General features: G+C 43.8%; 1 protein-coding gene across 1 annotated transcript in view; it reads right to left on the bottom strand.

The window, feature by feature from the left end:
- Positions 1-12786: 12786 nt before the first annotated feature.
- Positions 12787-15285, bottom strand: part of rgs3a (regulator of G protein signaling 3a) — a 126122-nt gene continuing 123623 nt past the window's right edge. The window contains exons 15-16 of the mRNA XM_053676999.1: positions 15035-15201; positions 12787-14568 (exon numbers count right to left, since the gene is read on the bottom strand). Of these exons, the coding sequence (XP_053532974.1) occupies positions 14368-14568; positions 15035-15201 (368 nt within the window). The 3' untranslated portion in view covers positions 12787-14367. The remainder of the gene's footprint in view (positions 14569-15034; positions 15202-15285) is intronic.

The following is a 15285-nucleotide window of genomic DNA, read 5'->3' as shown; positions in this document are numbered from 1 at the left end:
GTAAGACGACAACCAACAACACTTTCATTTTAGAATCCTAACACCTTAATACATGGTGGAGTTCTTTTGTTTTTGTTTTTTAAATGAAACTCTGTGTTACTTTTATGTTTCGACACAGAAGGTCTCGGAGGAGCAAACCGAGGAACCTTAAACTGTGATGTGCTTTTACTTTTCTGGAACCTTCTTAAAGTGTTTCTACTCAGAGTCCACTCGGAAAGGATCCGCAAACAACACTTTTGGTGCATACGCGCCATAAATAGATTCAAAAATAGGATTTAGACCCTCTCTTTAAGAGTTCCCCGAACAAGACAAGCTAAAGAATGATTCAACGTTCTACGTTTAATCTTTATATATCCATCCATCCATCCATCCATCCATTTTCTATAGCGCTTATTCTACAGGGCCACGAGGAACCTGGAGTCTATCCCAGGGAGCGCGGGGTACACTCTGGACGCGGTGCCAATCCATCACAGGGCACACACATTCATACACTATGGACAATTTGGACACGCCAATCAGCCAACTGTGCATGTCTTTGGACTGGGCAAGGAAACCGGAGTACCCGGAGGAAACCCCCGCAGCACGAGGAGAACATGCAAACTCCGCACACACACACGGCAGCGGCGTGAATCGAACTCCTGACCCTGGAGGTGTGAGGCGAACTTCCTAACCACTAAGCCATCGTGCGTCCTATCTTTACGTATGTATATTATATACTCGTGAAACTCACAGGAAGTGAAAAAACAGAACCGGAAAAGGAGATTTATTCTAATTGAATTTGCTCTCATGTGATGTTTTTGTGAGAAAGCCATCAGGAAACACGATGCGTGGTGTTTATTCCCAGTCCCCCCATAAGAATCTTCTTCTCATTCAGGTGTGGTCGCTTGGTTAGACTCACTCAATCATTATCATCATCATCATCATCATCATCATCGCTTAGTGGAATTACAGTGGTGTTATCTGGACTGAAGCACTTCTGTGGAATTTCTACTTGTGTTTATCATAATCGCTGATGGACGATGAGTCTACACTTTAACACTAGCTGTGTAGATTTGTACGAGGAATGTTATCATGTAAAGCTTCCTGTTGTGCTCTTTTCTCATAAGGGTTTGGATGAAAACTGAGTGATGACTGATGGGGTTTGGGTTACATCTATTTATATGTATTCCCACTGCACTGTGACTAACCTCATAAAGCAATTAGAAAGCAATAAAGTGAATACATTCATCTCCGGTTTGAAAAGTAATTACCTAGCAAACCCTGAGCAGTGTTTTTTAATGTGAATTCAAGAACAAAGTTAACCTCCAGCTCAAACGTAGCTTGACGGTCAATTATTTCTGCATTCCTACGTTGAACAAGAGGACTCAGACCCAACCTCCGTCGTTCCAGGAAGACATTCCTTCACTTACGGTCGCCAACGTGTACCAGTTTTTTTTGTGGAAATCCTAACCTGCCACGCATAATGCAGTAATGAGTATTTATACCACAATTTGATTGGCCAGAAAGTGTTCATTCATTTTCTATAACAATAAAGCTTGACCATTTTTAATAGTTGATACGATGGAGTTTTTTTATGGAAGGAACAGGAAGGAATTCATTTCACAGAAGGTACCACAGCATCAAACATGACAATAAATAAATAAATAAATAAATAAATAAATAAATAAATAAATAAAAGTATGATGTTCTTTTAATAAGTAAAAAAAGAAAAAAATTGTAATGGTGTCAAGTTGCTGTGGTACAAGAGGAATAAAACACTTCAGGACATATTGTCATAGGAAAATAATCAACTTCATGGTGATGAGAGTATTTCTGCTTCATCACATGGATGACGCTGATCCTATACTCAGTGTCCAGTCAGTACCAGCAAAAGAATGGAAAACTATAGCATAGTATTTTGTTGTTGTTTCTTGTAAAGATTGTTCTAGATCTACAGTCCTTTGTGTTGTAGGGTCTGATCTGGTTCTGCACTCAGTGCAGATATTATATTCCTCTCCGTGACTCTGAGCTTTTAAAATAAAACTTTTGGTAAAAAATAAATAAATAAATAAATAAGGAAAAGAAATGTTTCATTTCTAAGGAATGCCAGTCGATTTCAGTCGAGTTGGACTGTGTATATTAATCAATGGGCTCCAAAGCTTTGCTTCATCAAGTGGAAACTGGGCTTGCTCATGTTTACGCCCAGTGTGTGTGTGTGTGTGTGTGTGTGTGTGTGTGTGTGTGTTTGCTTGCCAAAGAGTGAGTAAGTGCAAGCAGGCAGAGAGGGAGAGGAAAAGAAAAAGAGCGATGGTTCCACAATGACTATTCTTTAAACAACACAAGACAAGAGCTTGCCCTTGTTGAAAAGCAGGATGTTGCCAGGCTGAGTCAGTTTATTTTCTCCTAAACGCATCGAGTTACCCAGTTCTCCATCTTGTGGATTTTGGTACTCGGAGTGGTGAAACACTTCAGAGTGGCATGAAGTCAAGAGCTACAGTGTGTTCTGATCTTCTCTGGGGCGTTCAGTGTTTTCAGTAAAAGTGTCCATGAGATGTGATGATCTTTTTCCTCATCTCTTTTTTTTTCCCCCTGCGTGTGAATATTATCAGATTTGTGCCACTCGTTCAGTTTATGTTCAGACTTCTTTTCTTTACCTGGAAAAATACCAAAAATATCCACTTTGAGCAGACTAAGGGTAGGAAGTTGGGTGATTAAAAAAGTAGAAAATGCAATCATGAACATTCAGATATCGATATATTTTTTTTTATGCTAATCAACCTTGAGATTTGTTTCAGGTATGAAAGAATCAATAGTCCTCTATTTCATGCTGGCTTTTGGTCTGAAAACAATCCAAAAACACAGCAGCAAATCAGAAGAACAAAAACATTTTGAATTTGCTGTTGTTTTTTTGTTCTGGTGGGTATACCAGGGGGGTATTCCATGGGGGTATACCAGGGAGGTATCCCAGGGGAGTATACCTGGGAGGTATACCAGGGGGGTATTCCAAGGGGGTATACCAGGGAGGTATCCCAGGGGAGTACACCTGGGAGGTATCCCAGGGGGATATACCATAGGAATATACCAGGGGGGTATTCCAGGGGGGTATTCCAGGGGGGTATTCCAGGGGGGTATTCCAGGGAGGTATTCCAGGGGGGTATACCAGGGAGGTATACCAGGGAGGTATACCAGGAAGGTATCCCAGGGGTGTATACTTGGGAGGTATACCAGGGGGGTATTCCAAGGGGGTATACCTGGGAGGTATCCCAGGGGGATATACCAGGGGGATATACCAGGGGGGTATTCCAGGGAGGTATTCCAGGGAGGTATACCAGGGAGGTATACCAGGGGGGTATACCAGGAAGGTATCCCATGGGTGTATACTTGGGAGGGATACCAGGGGGGTATTCCAAGGGGGTATACCACGGAGGTATCCCAGGGGAGTATACCTGGGAGGTATCCCAGGGGGATATACCATAGGAATATACCAGGGGGGTATTCCAGGGGGGTATTCCAGGGGGGTATTCCAGGGGGGTATTCCAGGGAGGTATTCCAGGGGGGTATACCAGGGAGGTATACCAGGGAGGTATACCAGGAAGGTATCCCAGGGGTGTATACTTGGGAGGTATACCAGGGGGGTATTCCAAGGGGGTATACCTGGGAGGTATCCCAGGGGGATATACCAGGGGGATATACCAGGGGGGTATTCCAGGGAGGTATTCCAGGGAGGTATACCAGGGAGGTATACCAGGGGGGTATACCAGGAAGGTATCCCATGGGTGTATACTTGGGAGGGATACCAGGGGGGTATTCCAAGGGGGTATACCACGGAGGTATCCCAGGGGAGTATACCTGGGAGGTATCCCAGGGGGATATACCAGGGGGGTATTCCAGGGGGGTATTCCAGGGAGGTATTCCAAGGAGGTATACCAGGGGGGTATACCAGGGGGGTATTCCAGAAAGCAAAGTTAACTTAGCGAACACCTTTTAGGACTTACTCCAATTACTTACTGTAAAATGGCCGATGGCTGAGGGACCACCAGTACCTTCACTCCCTCCGGCTGAGGAGCTGGAACTGTCCCTTAATCAGGGGGGCAGTTCATCAGAGTCAGCTACCTCCCATGATATAAGTGGTTTGGTCAAATATATGTGTTGCATGGAGGACTTATTTTACTGCATATGATGTGTACTGTAATCTTAATTGTAGTTAACATCTACTATATGTTCCTCATGTCTCTGTATAATGGTTGTATTTGTTTGAGAATGTACTGAGCATCTGATTTCATTTCATCTGATTATATTTATGATATCAATCATATTGAATTATCATTCTGTCTTCCTAGCTGCTGTCTTCCTAGCTTCCTAGGAGCTGTATAAGGTCGATCTTCAAATGCAAATTAGGAAAAAGTGACATGGAGATGGATCTTCTACAACTTGGACCTTCAACAAATGTAAAAAGAGTTCATCAGTAAATAGATCGGATTTGGGCTTAAAATCATCATCCACTTCATTTCTATTGACTGGTCATGGTGCTCGATATATATTGATATAAACCTCAACCATTTTTTCCTTGTATTTCTTCTGAAAATTTCTCAAGCATTTTGGAGCAAGTTCTAGAAAGCTCCTTCTCCTCAACTAGTGCACCATGACATCATGATATGGCTGAACTGCAGTGATGTTAAACGAGCCAACATCTTGAAGAGCGCTTGGAAAAAGTATTTGGATTTAGTGCCGCTTCATTCAAGCAGGGGTTTTTTTTTTTTCTTCTTTCCACTGGCTAAGTGAAAAGCCAGAGAAGCGCCTGCTGCGTGTCAGAGCACTTTGGCCTCCCGTCACTGGCAGCTTCAGTGTCTCTGGCTGCACTTCTCAAAACAAGTCTTTAAACTATTTACGAAGTTGGTTGCCATGGTTCCTGGTTCCCCCTCAACAACATGCCCAGTGTTCTTACTCACGGGTCTAAGTGTTGGCGGGAATGTTCCGCGTGTGTCACCGTCCGTTTTCGCGGACGCGCTGAAAGTCAAACGCGTTCGCGTTCGTTAGGGAAAGGAGGTCTCCTGTTAGAGCTCACTCTTACACAACCACTCACACACGTTCACACATCAGAGGTGTGTGCTTCCCACGATGCAGGTCATCATGTCATGTTTCGTGACACGACATGGCTGAATAATTCATGACAGCGGAAGTCTCTCTGACTCTTTCAGTGATTCAAGTGATTTGGTTTCGAGAGATTCCAGGATTACAACGCCGGTTATCCCTACCTCTTAATAATTATTATTTTTTCAACGGTTAATATAACAAAACATGCATTGAACCATTAAAAAAAAAAAATCGTCTTACTGTTATTATTATTTTTTTGTTACGAGGGTTCGTTGACATTTGGAAGTAACAGGGTTGAGTATAGAATTAGCAAATGCATGAAATGTGTTTACCTGGCATCCGTGAACATTAATAACATTAATGTCTAATGGCATTTATTTGAATGTCAATATTGGGGGGTTGGGAGTGTCCTCAACCACCACTAGTGTGTAGCATCAACCTGGATGATGTGACGGCAGCCAGATTGCACCAGAAACCCACCACGCACCAGCTATTAGTAGAGAAGAGAGAGTGATGAAGCCAGTTCAGAGATGGAGATCATTAGGGGGACATGACAGAGAAGGGCCAATGGGGGGATTTCGCCAGGACACCGGGGTTATACCCTTACTCTTTTACGATAAGCATTCGCAAAATGCCTCCAGATCATTAGTGTGACCATTTGCGTCAGATAGTATGGCATATGGTACAACATCAGATGTTGCTATCTGTTGGTAAATGAGCATGGGATCAATAACTGGTACCATGCTAATATTCGCTAGATTTAAGCTATTTACCTGAGAGGTACATATAAGTCGTTGTGAAGGACACTTTGCTGTGTTTACAACGTATTCTAACTTAACGTACTGTACATATTTTAAAAAGGAATGTTAATTCATCACAAATCATGGCATCGCCCATTTTTTTAGGTACTACTTTTCCAGTGGTTTTTAGCTCGGCATGATGTCTGTCATCATGTCGTTCATGTTCACTGTGATCTAAAGTCCGTGACATCATCGACAGTCATCCTCATGTATTTCCTCTTCAGCTGAAAGACCTCGAGACTCGCTAAAACGTCCAAATAAAAAGGCTGTTGCTTAGCTGTTTATCGCTCGAAATAGATGGTTCGGTTTGGCTTTGGATTTGGAAAAATTTAGCGAAAGCTGTTGTCTCTTCTTGCTTGCATAGGAACTGGATCTTCCTTTTAATTCACCAAGTACCGACGCGTTCTAAGTGCTTTGCTCAGGAAAAAACAAGCGTAAACATTCCTGACAAGTCTTCGGTTTTTTCCCACCGAGGGCTTCGGATTTCACAACAGGCCGAGATCGGACGTCCGCCCGATTGTGGGAACGGGATGAGCTAATGTGTGGCTGCGTTTGCAAGACTGTCTGAGTATTCCCGAGTACTGCTTCAACGTGCAGCAATGGAATGACCTACGAGAGCAATTTATAAGTCTGAAGAGGGGAAAAAAACAAACACCGAAACGTTCCTGATCTGATGCGAGCCGTGCTAGCGGTCTTGTCCGATGTTTGATTACATCATCACGTCCCGACTGTAGATAAGACAGCAAAAAATACAAAGCAAAAAAAAAAAAAAACATATAGTAAAGGTGGTGTTGAATTCTCAATTCTGATTGGTCATGAGAGATGCTTGTTTAACATTTTTGGAAGGAGTCTCCAGTCTCAGTGGTTTATTGGTAACAAAAAAAGCTCTTTATTTGTCTTAAGAGCTTTAAAAGAGAGGCTGGTCACGTTCGTGAACATTAATTGTAACTATAAATGGGTTAAAAAGTATTACGAAGTGTCATCGTTGGCTAATTTCCGTGCTGTAAGAGGAATAAAACACTTCAGGACGTATTGTTGTGGGAAAATAACAGTGACTTGGCCTCACACTACCTTGTCGTCGATGATTTTCCTATAACCGCACACATCCTGAAGTGTTTAATTCCTTACACAGTTATTATGCAGCCTTGAATTTGCCACTTGCATGTTCTACGGCAAAAAAAAAAAAAAAAAAAAAAAACAGTAGCAATAACACGAGTTGTAATGAAGTGAAAACGACGCAAGTTCTATTATTAGCTTTCTGAAACTTAGCCTCGGTCAGTTGATATTGAAACATAAACGTCCGATTCTGTTTGATTAATCACGCGTTAATACGAATCCGTCGGTGGTATCGATGCGCTGTTTTAAAACAGTTCCCCAGGATACGTTTTATGTCAAAGTCACCTCGGACGACTCGAGCGGCGCTTCTCCGCTGCGATCACGGATTATCAGCGTATACACAACCTCAATCTCCGTCCTTCCACCTGCACTTAGTGTCCCGAAATAGCAGCTCGATCGTGCCTGCTGTTGCCAACTGCCAAACACTCCGTCACCGCAACACAAATGACCCGTCAAGCCCTGGACTCTGGACGCGCTTTGACAGATCGGGCTTTTGCAGCGTTTGAGAAACGTCCACAACATCCACAGCGTCAGACGCACGTGGCAGGACCTTCGTTTGTTTTGAAGATTTTGAGACGTCGTGCAGGTCGGATGAGCGAATGCTGCTGGGAACACGGAGATAATGTGGATACGGAAATAATCCGTAGAGTCGATTTTCTGAATCGAAATGATCGGATCATTATTATTCGGAGTATTATTCGGATCGGATCGACAGAGATTTTGGGTCACAAAATAAACAACCTAGTTTTAGTAGCGCTAATTGCTATGTACTATATACCACCGTGCTGCTGAATTCTCGACTCTGATTGGTCAAGATGAGATTTATGGAAGGAGTCTCCAGTGTCGGCATTTTGTGGCCGTTTTTGTGACAAAAAATACAAATGTAAACATGCAATATTCGGATACGTTTGTAAACAAAACGCGTTACAGAAAAGCTCTACAATCCTGACTGACCTCCACACAGATGAGTCCTCTTACCTTCTGTCCTCCCCTAATCAGAGATCTGGAGATTTCCTGCTACTTATCGTTGTTTTTACGTCGTATTGTAAGTGCGCTGAACATTTCCTGTCTGAAATTATAAGTGGTGCGAAATCAGCGGCTGATTAAGGGACATTATTCGGAGCTCCTCATTGAGTACACTTTCAACCTGACCTCGGGCGTGAAAAATAAACAAATAAATCAATCGGTCTTTCAGAAATTCAGGCACGTCTGCAGCGTGCACGTGTACGTGTGTTGAGTCCAGATTCATCAGCGTGAGCGCTGTGGAATTCTCGATTCTGATTGGTCAGAGGGTGTCGGGTTTATTTTCTGACAGTAGCAAATCGTCCTGCAAATCTTTACGTTAACGCACTCGTTCGGATCCGTTATCGTTTCTATAGTAACGGCTCGTTCACAGGGACTTATACGGCAGGCGGGTCCATGAAGCTGATTTTTTTTTTTTTTTTTTTAAACAAAAAAACCTGTTTATAGCTGCTATAATATAAGCGAGAAAGTTTCACAGTCATTCCACAACATTAAATGAGTTTTTCTTACGATGACGTCACGTGACACGTCTCGGTCCGAACCTGTGTAAAATCCTTGGAAGCTCCTCCGAAATGGATGAAAAGGCTGAGGTGTTGTTCTTTAATAAGTGAAACATTGCTCGGGTATAAGAAGGAATTAAATCCCTTCAGGACGTGCTGTTATTGGAAAATAACGGACTTTCCAGCGGTAACAGGAACTCTGGAGTCATCACACCGGCCTGATGTTAATTATTTTCTTATAACCGCATTTCCCTGAAGTGATTTATTTCTAGTTGGATAACTGCGAGGGCATACATTGGCTTAGTGGTTAGCACGTTCGCCTCATCCCTGGGATAGACTCCAGGTTCCCTGTGACCCTGAGAAGGATAAGCGCTATAGAAGATGGATGGATGGATGACTGCGATATATTTCTGCACTCGGTATCCGATAGCATTTGAGCGTTTGCGTTACCCGATAATGACGGGGAAAACCTGAAACCTCACATTTATCGTTTGAAATATTAACGATATTAAAGTGGATCCGAATGTCCAAACTAATCCCGCATTCAGCTTAACTCGGAAAAGTGGGACGTCCGGACTTGGAATTATGTCATATTCGAGCTACAAATTGGCTAAAAAAAAAACTCCCCCAAACAAACATAGACAGCTTCGTGTTTGTCTTTTGTTAGCAACAAGCTAACTGTAAAGTATATTCGTTATAAGTCATTTGAATGGAAAAGAAGAGAATGGTCACGTTGTTGATGCTGTGAGCAGCCATGTTGATCTGACGTCACTTGCTGAGCTCAGGGGTGAGTAGGAATTCCGACCATTTCTCATGACAGTGACAATATCGGAGGCAAAAATGTCACATGGGCTTCAAATAAACAGCGCTCTTTGTTTTTTCTAAACTTCCTTTTGAATAATCATGGTTGATGAACGCGCTGCCAGAGTTTTCAAGTCTATGTTTGCCATTCTAGCAAACCTCTCGTGTGGGCGGGGCTTAACAGCGATTTACTCTCATTGGCTAGTGAGATTTAGATCTGCGATGGATTGGCACCCTGTCCAGGGTGGACCCCGTCTTGTGCCCGATGCGCCCTGGGATAGGCTCCGGGTTCCCCGTGACCCTGAAGGAAGGATAAGCGGTATAGAAGACGGACGGATGGGTAATATTTAGGACGGACTGTCGCTGAATTAGGACGCAGAATTAGGCTTCAAAAACGTACGAAGGGAGGAAATGGCAGCATGGTGAGCACTCATACTGTATACAGTCACTGCGTACGATGTTTACGCTAAAGAGTTTGTTAATAAGCATGCTGTTTGTAAATTTCATGAATTAGTGGGAATGGATTAATGATCACCAAATTAGTTTGAACTAAAACACACATCTAAACACACACATTTAAACGAGACAGGGTGTTGAATTGTAATCCAATCTGCACGCTATTATCTGTGTGTGCGTGTGTGTGTGTGTGTGTTTGAGTCGTGCTGAATCCTGCCAGATCCTCCGAGGAGCTTTAATCTGAGCCAAATCCAAACAGAGCTGTCATCACCTCGCTTCAGCAAAGCTGGGCAGAACCACCTGCTGCTCAGCACTTCCCGCCAGTGCCTGTGTGTGTATGTGTGTGTGTGTGTGTGTGTGTGCGTGTGTGTGTGGGAAGGCTGAACGAACCTGAACGTTCTCCAAATGAAAGGTCCAACTGTGTAGTTGCCATGCAGAAAGGAAAGAAGCACTCATCTAATAAACACCCGCTGGTCCTGACCAAATCCAATAAAGTCCGGAACACATAAACACACACACACACACACACACACACACACACACACACACACACACACAGTGAGAGAAGCGAACGTGGTTCCTTAGCAACTCTAAAAAGCTGACAGGATTGATGCTATTTGTGGACGGTCTTTTAATCACACTTTTTCTCCGGAAACTTCTACGGTATAAATTCTGAATAAAATTCTGAGATGTGACAGTAATATCAGTCTTTCAGCTTTCGTTTCCTGATAGTCACATCAAGACGTGTCAAACAACTTAGAACATGACACCTTTTGTGTTTGAACCCACTCTTCTGCTGTTTTCTCAAGTGATCAAAAATATCGGAACACGTGACTGATCGGTGTTTGCTGCTGCCCAGGTGGGACTTTTTAAATCGATCGTTTGGAGAATGAACAGCTCTGAACGTCTAATCTCGGTTTGAGTCCCGGGTTTTTGCCTGTGAAGACTGTAATTCCTGTTTAAAAAGGATAAACCGACATGAAGATCAGAGAGCTGTCCATGGGAGAAAAGCAAGCCGAGACAAATCAATCAGAGGAATTGCACAAACCTTAGGCCTAGCCAATACAGCGATTTGTCCCGAAAAAGAAAGAAACCACCGGTGTACTGGGTCGGCCATTGTGGGAGCTGGGAAGAAAAACCCAAAAACAATCATCAGTGACATCACCAACAACCTCCACAGGGCAGGGGTGAAGGTATCACAACCCACCCTCCGAAGAAGACTTTGAGAGCAGAAATACAGAGTCCGTAACACAAGATCCAAACCGCTCATCAGCGGTAAGAATCGGAAAGCCCGATCGGAATTCACGAAGACGTACAGAGACGAGCCGCAAGAAGTTCTGGAACCGACATGAACCTTCACCAAAGCGACGGAAAGACCAAAGTGCGGAGAAAGAAAAGATCTGCTCACGAGCTGATCTGTGAAACATGGTGGAGGTAGCGTCATGGCTTCTGGAACATTCTCACGCATCTTTATTGATGACGGAACTCATGATGGAAGCAGCAGAACGAACCGGGTTTTAGACCGGCCAAGTCAGTCACCAGACCTTAACCCAGTGGACTGAAGGGAGAACTTTTCCTTTTCATCTTTTTATTCGACTCGACTTCTTTTTGTTTCCTCTCATTTCTCTCTGCTTCTCCACTGCACTCGTCTTTTATTCCTCTTCTCTTCTCCTGAACCTTTGATCTTTTCTCTTTAACTCTCACTTTTCATTTCTCATCTCTGTTCTTATGTTCTTTCTTTTTATTGTCTTCTCTAATCCATTTTCAAAATGAGCGCTTATCTCGCCTTTCTGCTCTTCTCCTCTCTCACCTTTTGTTTTTTTTTTCTCTTCTCTTCCCTTCTCCCGTCCCTGCCCACCTCTTTCCTTTCTATTTTCCTCTTTTCTCTCACCGTTTAGTCTGCTTCTCTTTCACCTCAACTCTCCTCTCCTCATTTTTCCTTTATTTCTCACCTTTCTCTCATTCATTCTTTCTCTCACTAAGTCCCTTTCTCTTGTCCTTGTTTATCGCCTTTATCGTTCTTTTTCTCTTTTGCATCTCTGTATTCTCTCCTTTCCTCTTCTCCACTCTCACATTCCGTATTTTTCTGTTTTCCTTCTCTCTCGTGTCACCTGAACTCTCGCCTTTCTTTCTTTCTTTGTCGTTTTTTCTTCTCTTTCCTCTCCTGTTCTCCACTCCTCCACCTCTAATCTTTCTTGTTAAACTTCCATTTTTGTTTTTTTTTTGTTTTTTTTTTCCCTCTCATTTCCTTTCTTTTTTCTTAGCTTTATTAGTCTCTTTCTTTCCCTGTTTCCACTCCACTCCTCCACCTTTCCGTTCTTCACTCTTCTGTCATTTTTGGTCTTTTACATCTCTCCTCTCTCCTGATGTCTACTCTTTAGTCTCTCTTCTTCCGTTTTCTTTCGTTTATCTTCTCTCTTTTTTTCCCCCCCATTTCTTCCCTCATCACTTTATTCTCCTCATTTCTCAGATGTTTTCTTTATTCTTCTCTCTTTTAGGCAGTTTCTTTCTTTCTTTTTCGTTTGTTTACCTCGCCTGTTTCCTCTTCTTTCGATCCTCATTTTATTCTCCTCATTTCTCTGATTTTATTTATTTTTATTTTCTTCTCTATGCAAACTCCATCAGCGTCTTTTTCCTCTTTCCCCCATCTCTCTCTCCCCCCTTCCCCCCTCTGCCCCCCCTTCCCCCCTTCCTCCCTCTCTCCCCCCTTCCCCCCTCTCTCTCCCTCTCCTCCATTCCCCAACTCCCTCCCCCCCTCTCTCTCTCCCCGATGTTTCTGCGGTGTGTTGCTGTGGAGTGTGACTGTGTTTCAGGTCACCTATTTAGAGTGAGTTGTGTTGTACCTGTTTACCCGAGCTGTGACAGAAAGAGGCGACTGTGATGAGTGTATTCACACACACACACACGCACACACACACACACACGTTATGCCCATTATGAAAAATAAACCAATAATCAGAGACCAAGACAAGATCAGGTATCAGTTTTCCCATTCATCTGTTTTATTATATCTTCTCTTTTCTTTTTCTTTTTTCCTTTTTTTTTTTTTTTTTTTTTTTTACAATGACACCAAAAGTATTCTCTCTATTTTCTTTTTTCGCTTGCTATTTTAGGAGATGCGTCTGAACTGTAAACAGTGAAAATGATAAAATACATTTCGTAACCCCCTTACAAGCAGTGTATGACCGAGGAAAAGGTGGATTTCACCCAACGACTTTCCCCCCTTTTGATTGATTTATTTTTTTTTCTGATAACGTTACGTCATTTTATAGCTTTGAGGCTCTGAGTATTTACATACATACATACAGCGGTGTCGCGTGGGATTTCCCCCACGAGACCTTGTGTTTTTGTCTTTTTTCTTCGTTTTATTCTTTTCTTACGAATTATATTTACACCCATAAACCCCCGGCTGCCTGCTGCCAGGATGTACACAGTTAACAACTCGCTTAATATCAACTAGATACTCTCTTGAAACTGCGACTCTTCGAGCGGGGTCGAATTTTAACAAATAAAAATCCATCGTCAAAGTGAAACTTATCCAAAAGATAAGCGGAGTAACAAAAAAACAATAAAAACATATTGCACTTACATAAGGACCGGTCGAGGATCACGGGTAAAGGGAGGGGGAGGGAGGGGGGAAGGTAGGTAGGACGGGTGCTTTCTTTTGTATTGTTTAACCGAGTGCAATGAACTGAACGAGACATCCAGCAAGGATCTAAATAAATATGCAAACTTACTTTCTGTACAGGTAAAAGCATTATCTTTCTTATTAACGACAACAACAACAACATAAAAGAATCTATGGAGTGCAGGCTTAAACCTAATAAAAAATAATAATATATACACAAAAAAAAAAAAAAATGTGAAATTAAGGTCCAACGAGCCTGAAAGCTTCATAGTCGAGTGCCGTGCAGTCCTGAGAATCCTCTCGTCCAGTCCCCGCATGGAGCTACAATGAATATTACAGAAACTGTCACGCTTTTGACCTTGGCGGACCTGCGGACGGACGGTCGCGTTCCACGCGCGGAAGCATGAGAGCCCGTGTTTTGGTCCGTTCCTCGAAAACGTCTTTCAGGACGGCGGGGGATGGGGGGAGCGTTTTTGGGGGGACGCCGATGGAGATGCCTCGTTACAAGTGCATGACCAGAGATGGAAGGAAAGACAGGAAGGATGTGCACTTTTGTAGCGATCCGGCCATGACGGCTTGAGAATGGGAGCGACGAAAAAGTGGCGTCTGCATCGTACCGAGAGCACAGAGCGCGGAAACGACAAACAAAACAGCGCCCGACTGTCTTCGCGTGGAAGAGTAGATCCCCGTCCCCCGCTCTCTCCCAAACCATAAATTAAAAAGATAATGACGATGTCGCTCGTTATACAGACACTCCCGAACGTCTCTTCGCTCAGCCTCCGGCCCGGACGACCGCCCCTTCCGTTCCGGCGTCTCTCCGTCCTGACCGTCGCCTCTCGTTCGTCTCTCCTCGTCGTAGGACAGGATGGCGGATGAGAACAAAAGTGTCCACGATGCTAGTTTGATTTTTTTTTTGTTTGTTTGTTGTTGTTTTTGTTTTGTCAAGCGTCTCTCTGCGCCGCGGTTCCTCTTATGACGAGGACGCCGTAGACGTGGCGCTCGCTTTCTTTTGGTTCACTAAGTCCAGGTAGAGTTCCGAGCGCAGGAACCGCGGATACGAGTCCTTCTCCATCAGGCCGTATATCCGCCGCTGGGCCAGGTCGAAACAGGAACGTGTGACGTTCTGGAGGTTCTCCTTGGTGTGCTCTCGTGTGTATGAGTCAAGGTTCACCTAGAGGGCAAAAGAAGAGGAATTACAGTTACTCGCAAATCCAGCTCGGGTCAGGATTCTCTGTTTAATGTCAATTATAGCTGGTCTCGTTTGGATTTAGTGATTTTTTTTGCTTGCTCCAAACTCATGCGCTAAAACCGGAGGCTTAGTGTAGCACGGGTACATGTGAATTTATTAGCCAGGGATGACCTCACATCCTCCAGGCCTCCATGTGGGAACCATACACACAGACTAGCTCATTCATCGTCTCATGCTCATGCCTCTTCTGGAGGAGAACCGGGGGGGGGGGGATGGGACATGCAGGATTTACACTCCACTGCCCATGTGTGTTTACTTAGAAACCTTTCGAAAGGCCTCGACGCTGATTTGTTTCCAGTCAAAACTATCGCGACGTGTTTTGACCGGACATGGCCGCTGCCCGGCCTCGGCTTTAACGTGCGCCTGGCGTTCGAGAACTCCTCCTTACCTCTTTACAAGACTGAATGGCGATGTACTCGGCGAAGATCTTCTTAGCCTTTGAGGCCATCTTGGACTGCGACTTGATCTTCTTGTAGTCCTCGCAAGCCAGCCAGAATTCCAGATTCTCCTCGCTGAACTCGGTGCGCAGGAACGCTCTGAACGCCGCCAGCCCATCTGATGGAGAAAGAGCGAGGGTGTTATTGGATGAGTAGACAGGAAGAACCACAGGAACACCACATTCAGCTGCGAGATAAGGGT

Source organism: Ictalurus punctatus, chromosome 28, assembly GCF_001660625.3.
Source record: "Ictalurus punctatus breed USDA103 chromosome 28, Coco_2.0, whole genome shotgun sequence".
NCBI classification, from domain to species: domain Eukaryota; kingdom Metazoa; phylum Chordata; class Actinopteri; order Siluriformes; family Ictaluridae; genus Ictalurus; species Ictalurus punctatus.
Note: the sequence above shows the minus strand (reverse complement) of the source record. Positions and strands in the feature narration are given on the sequence as shown.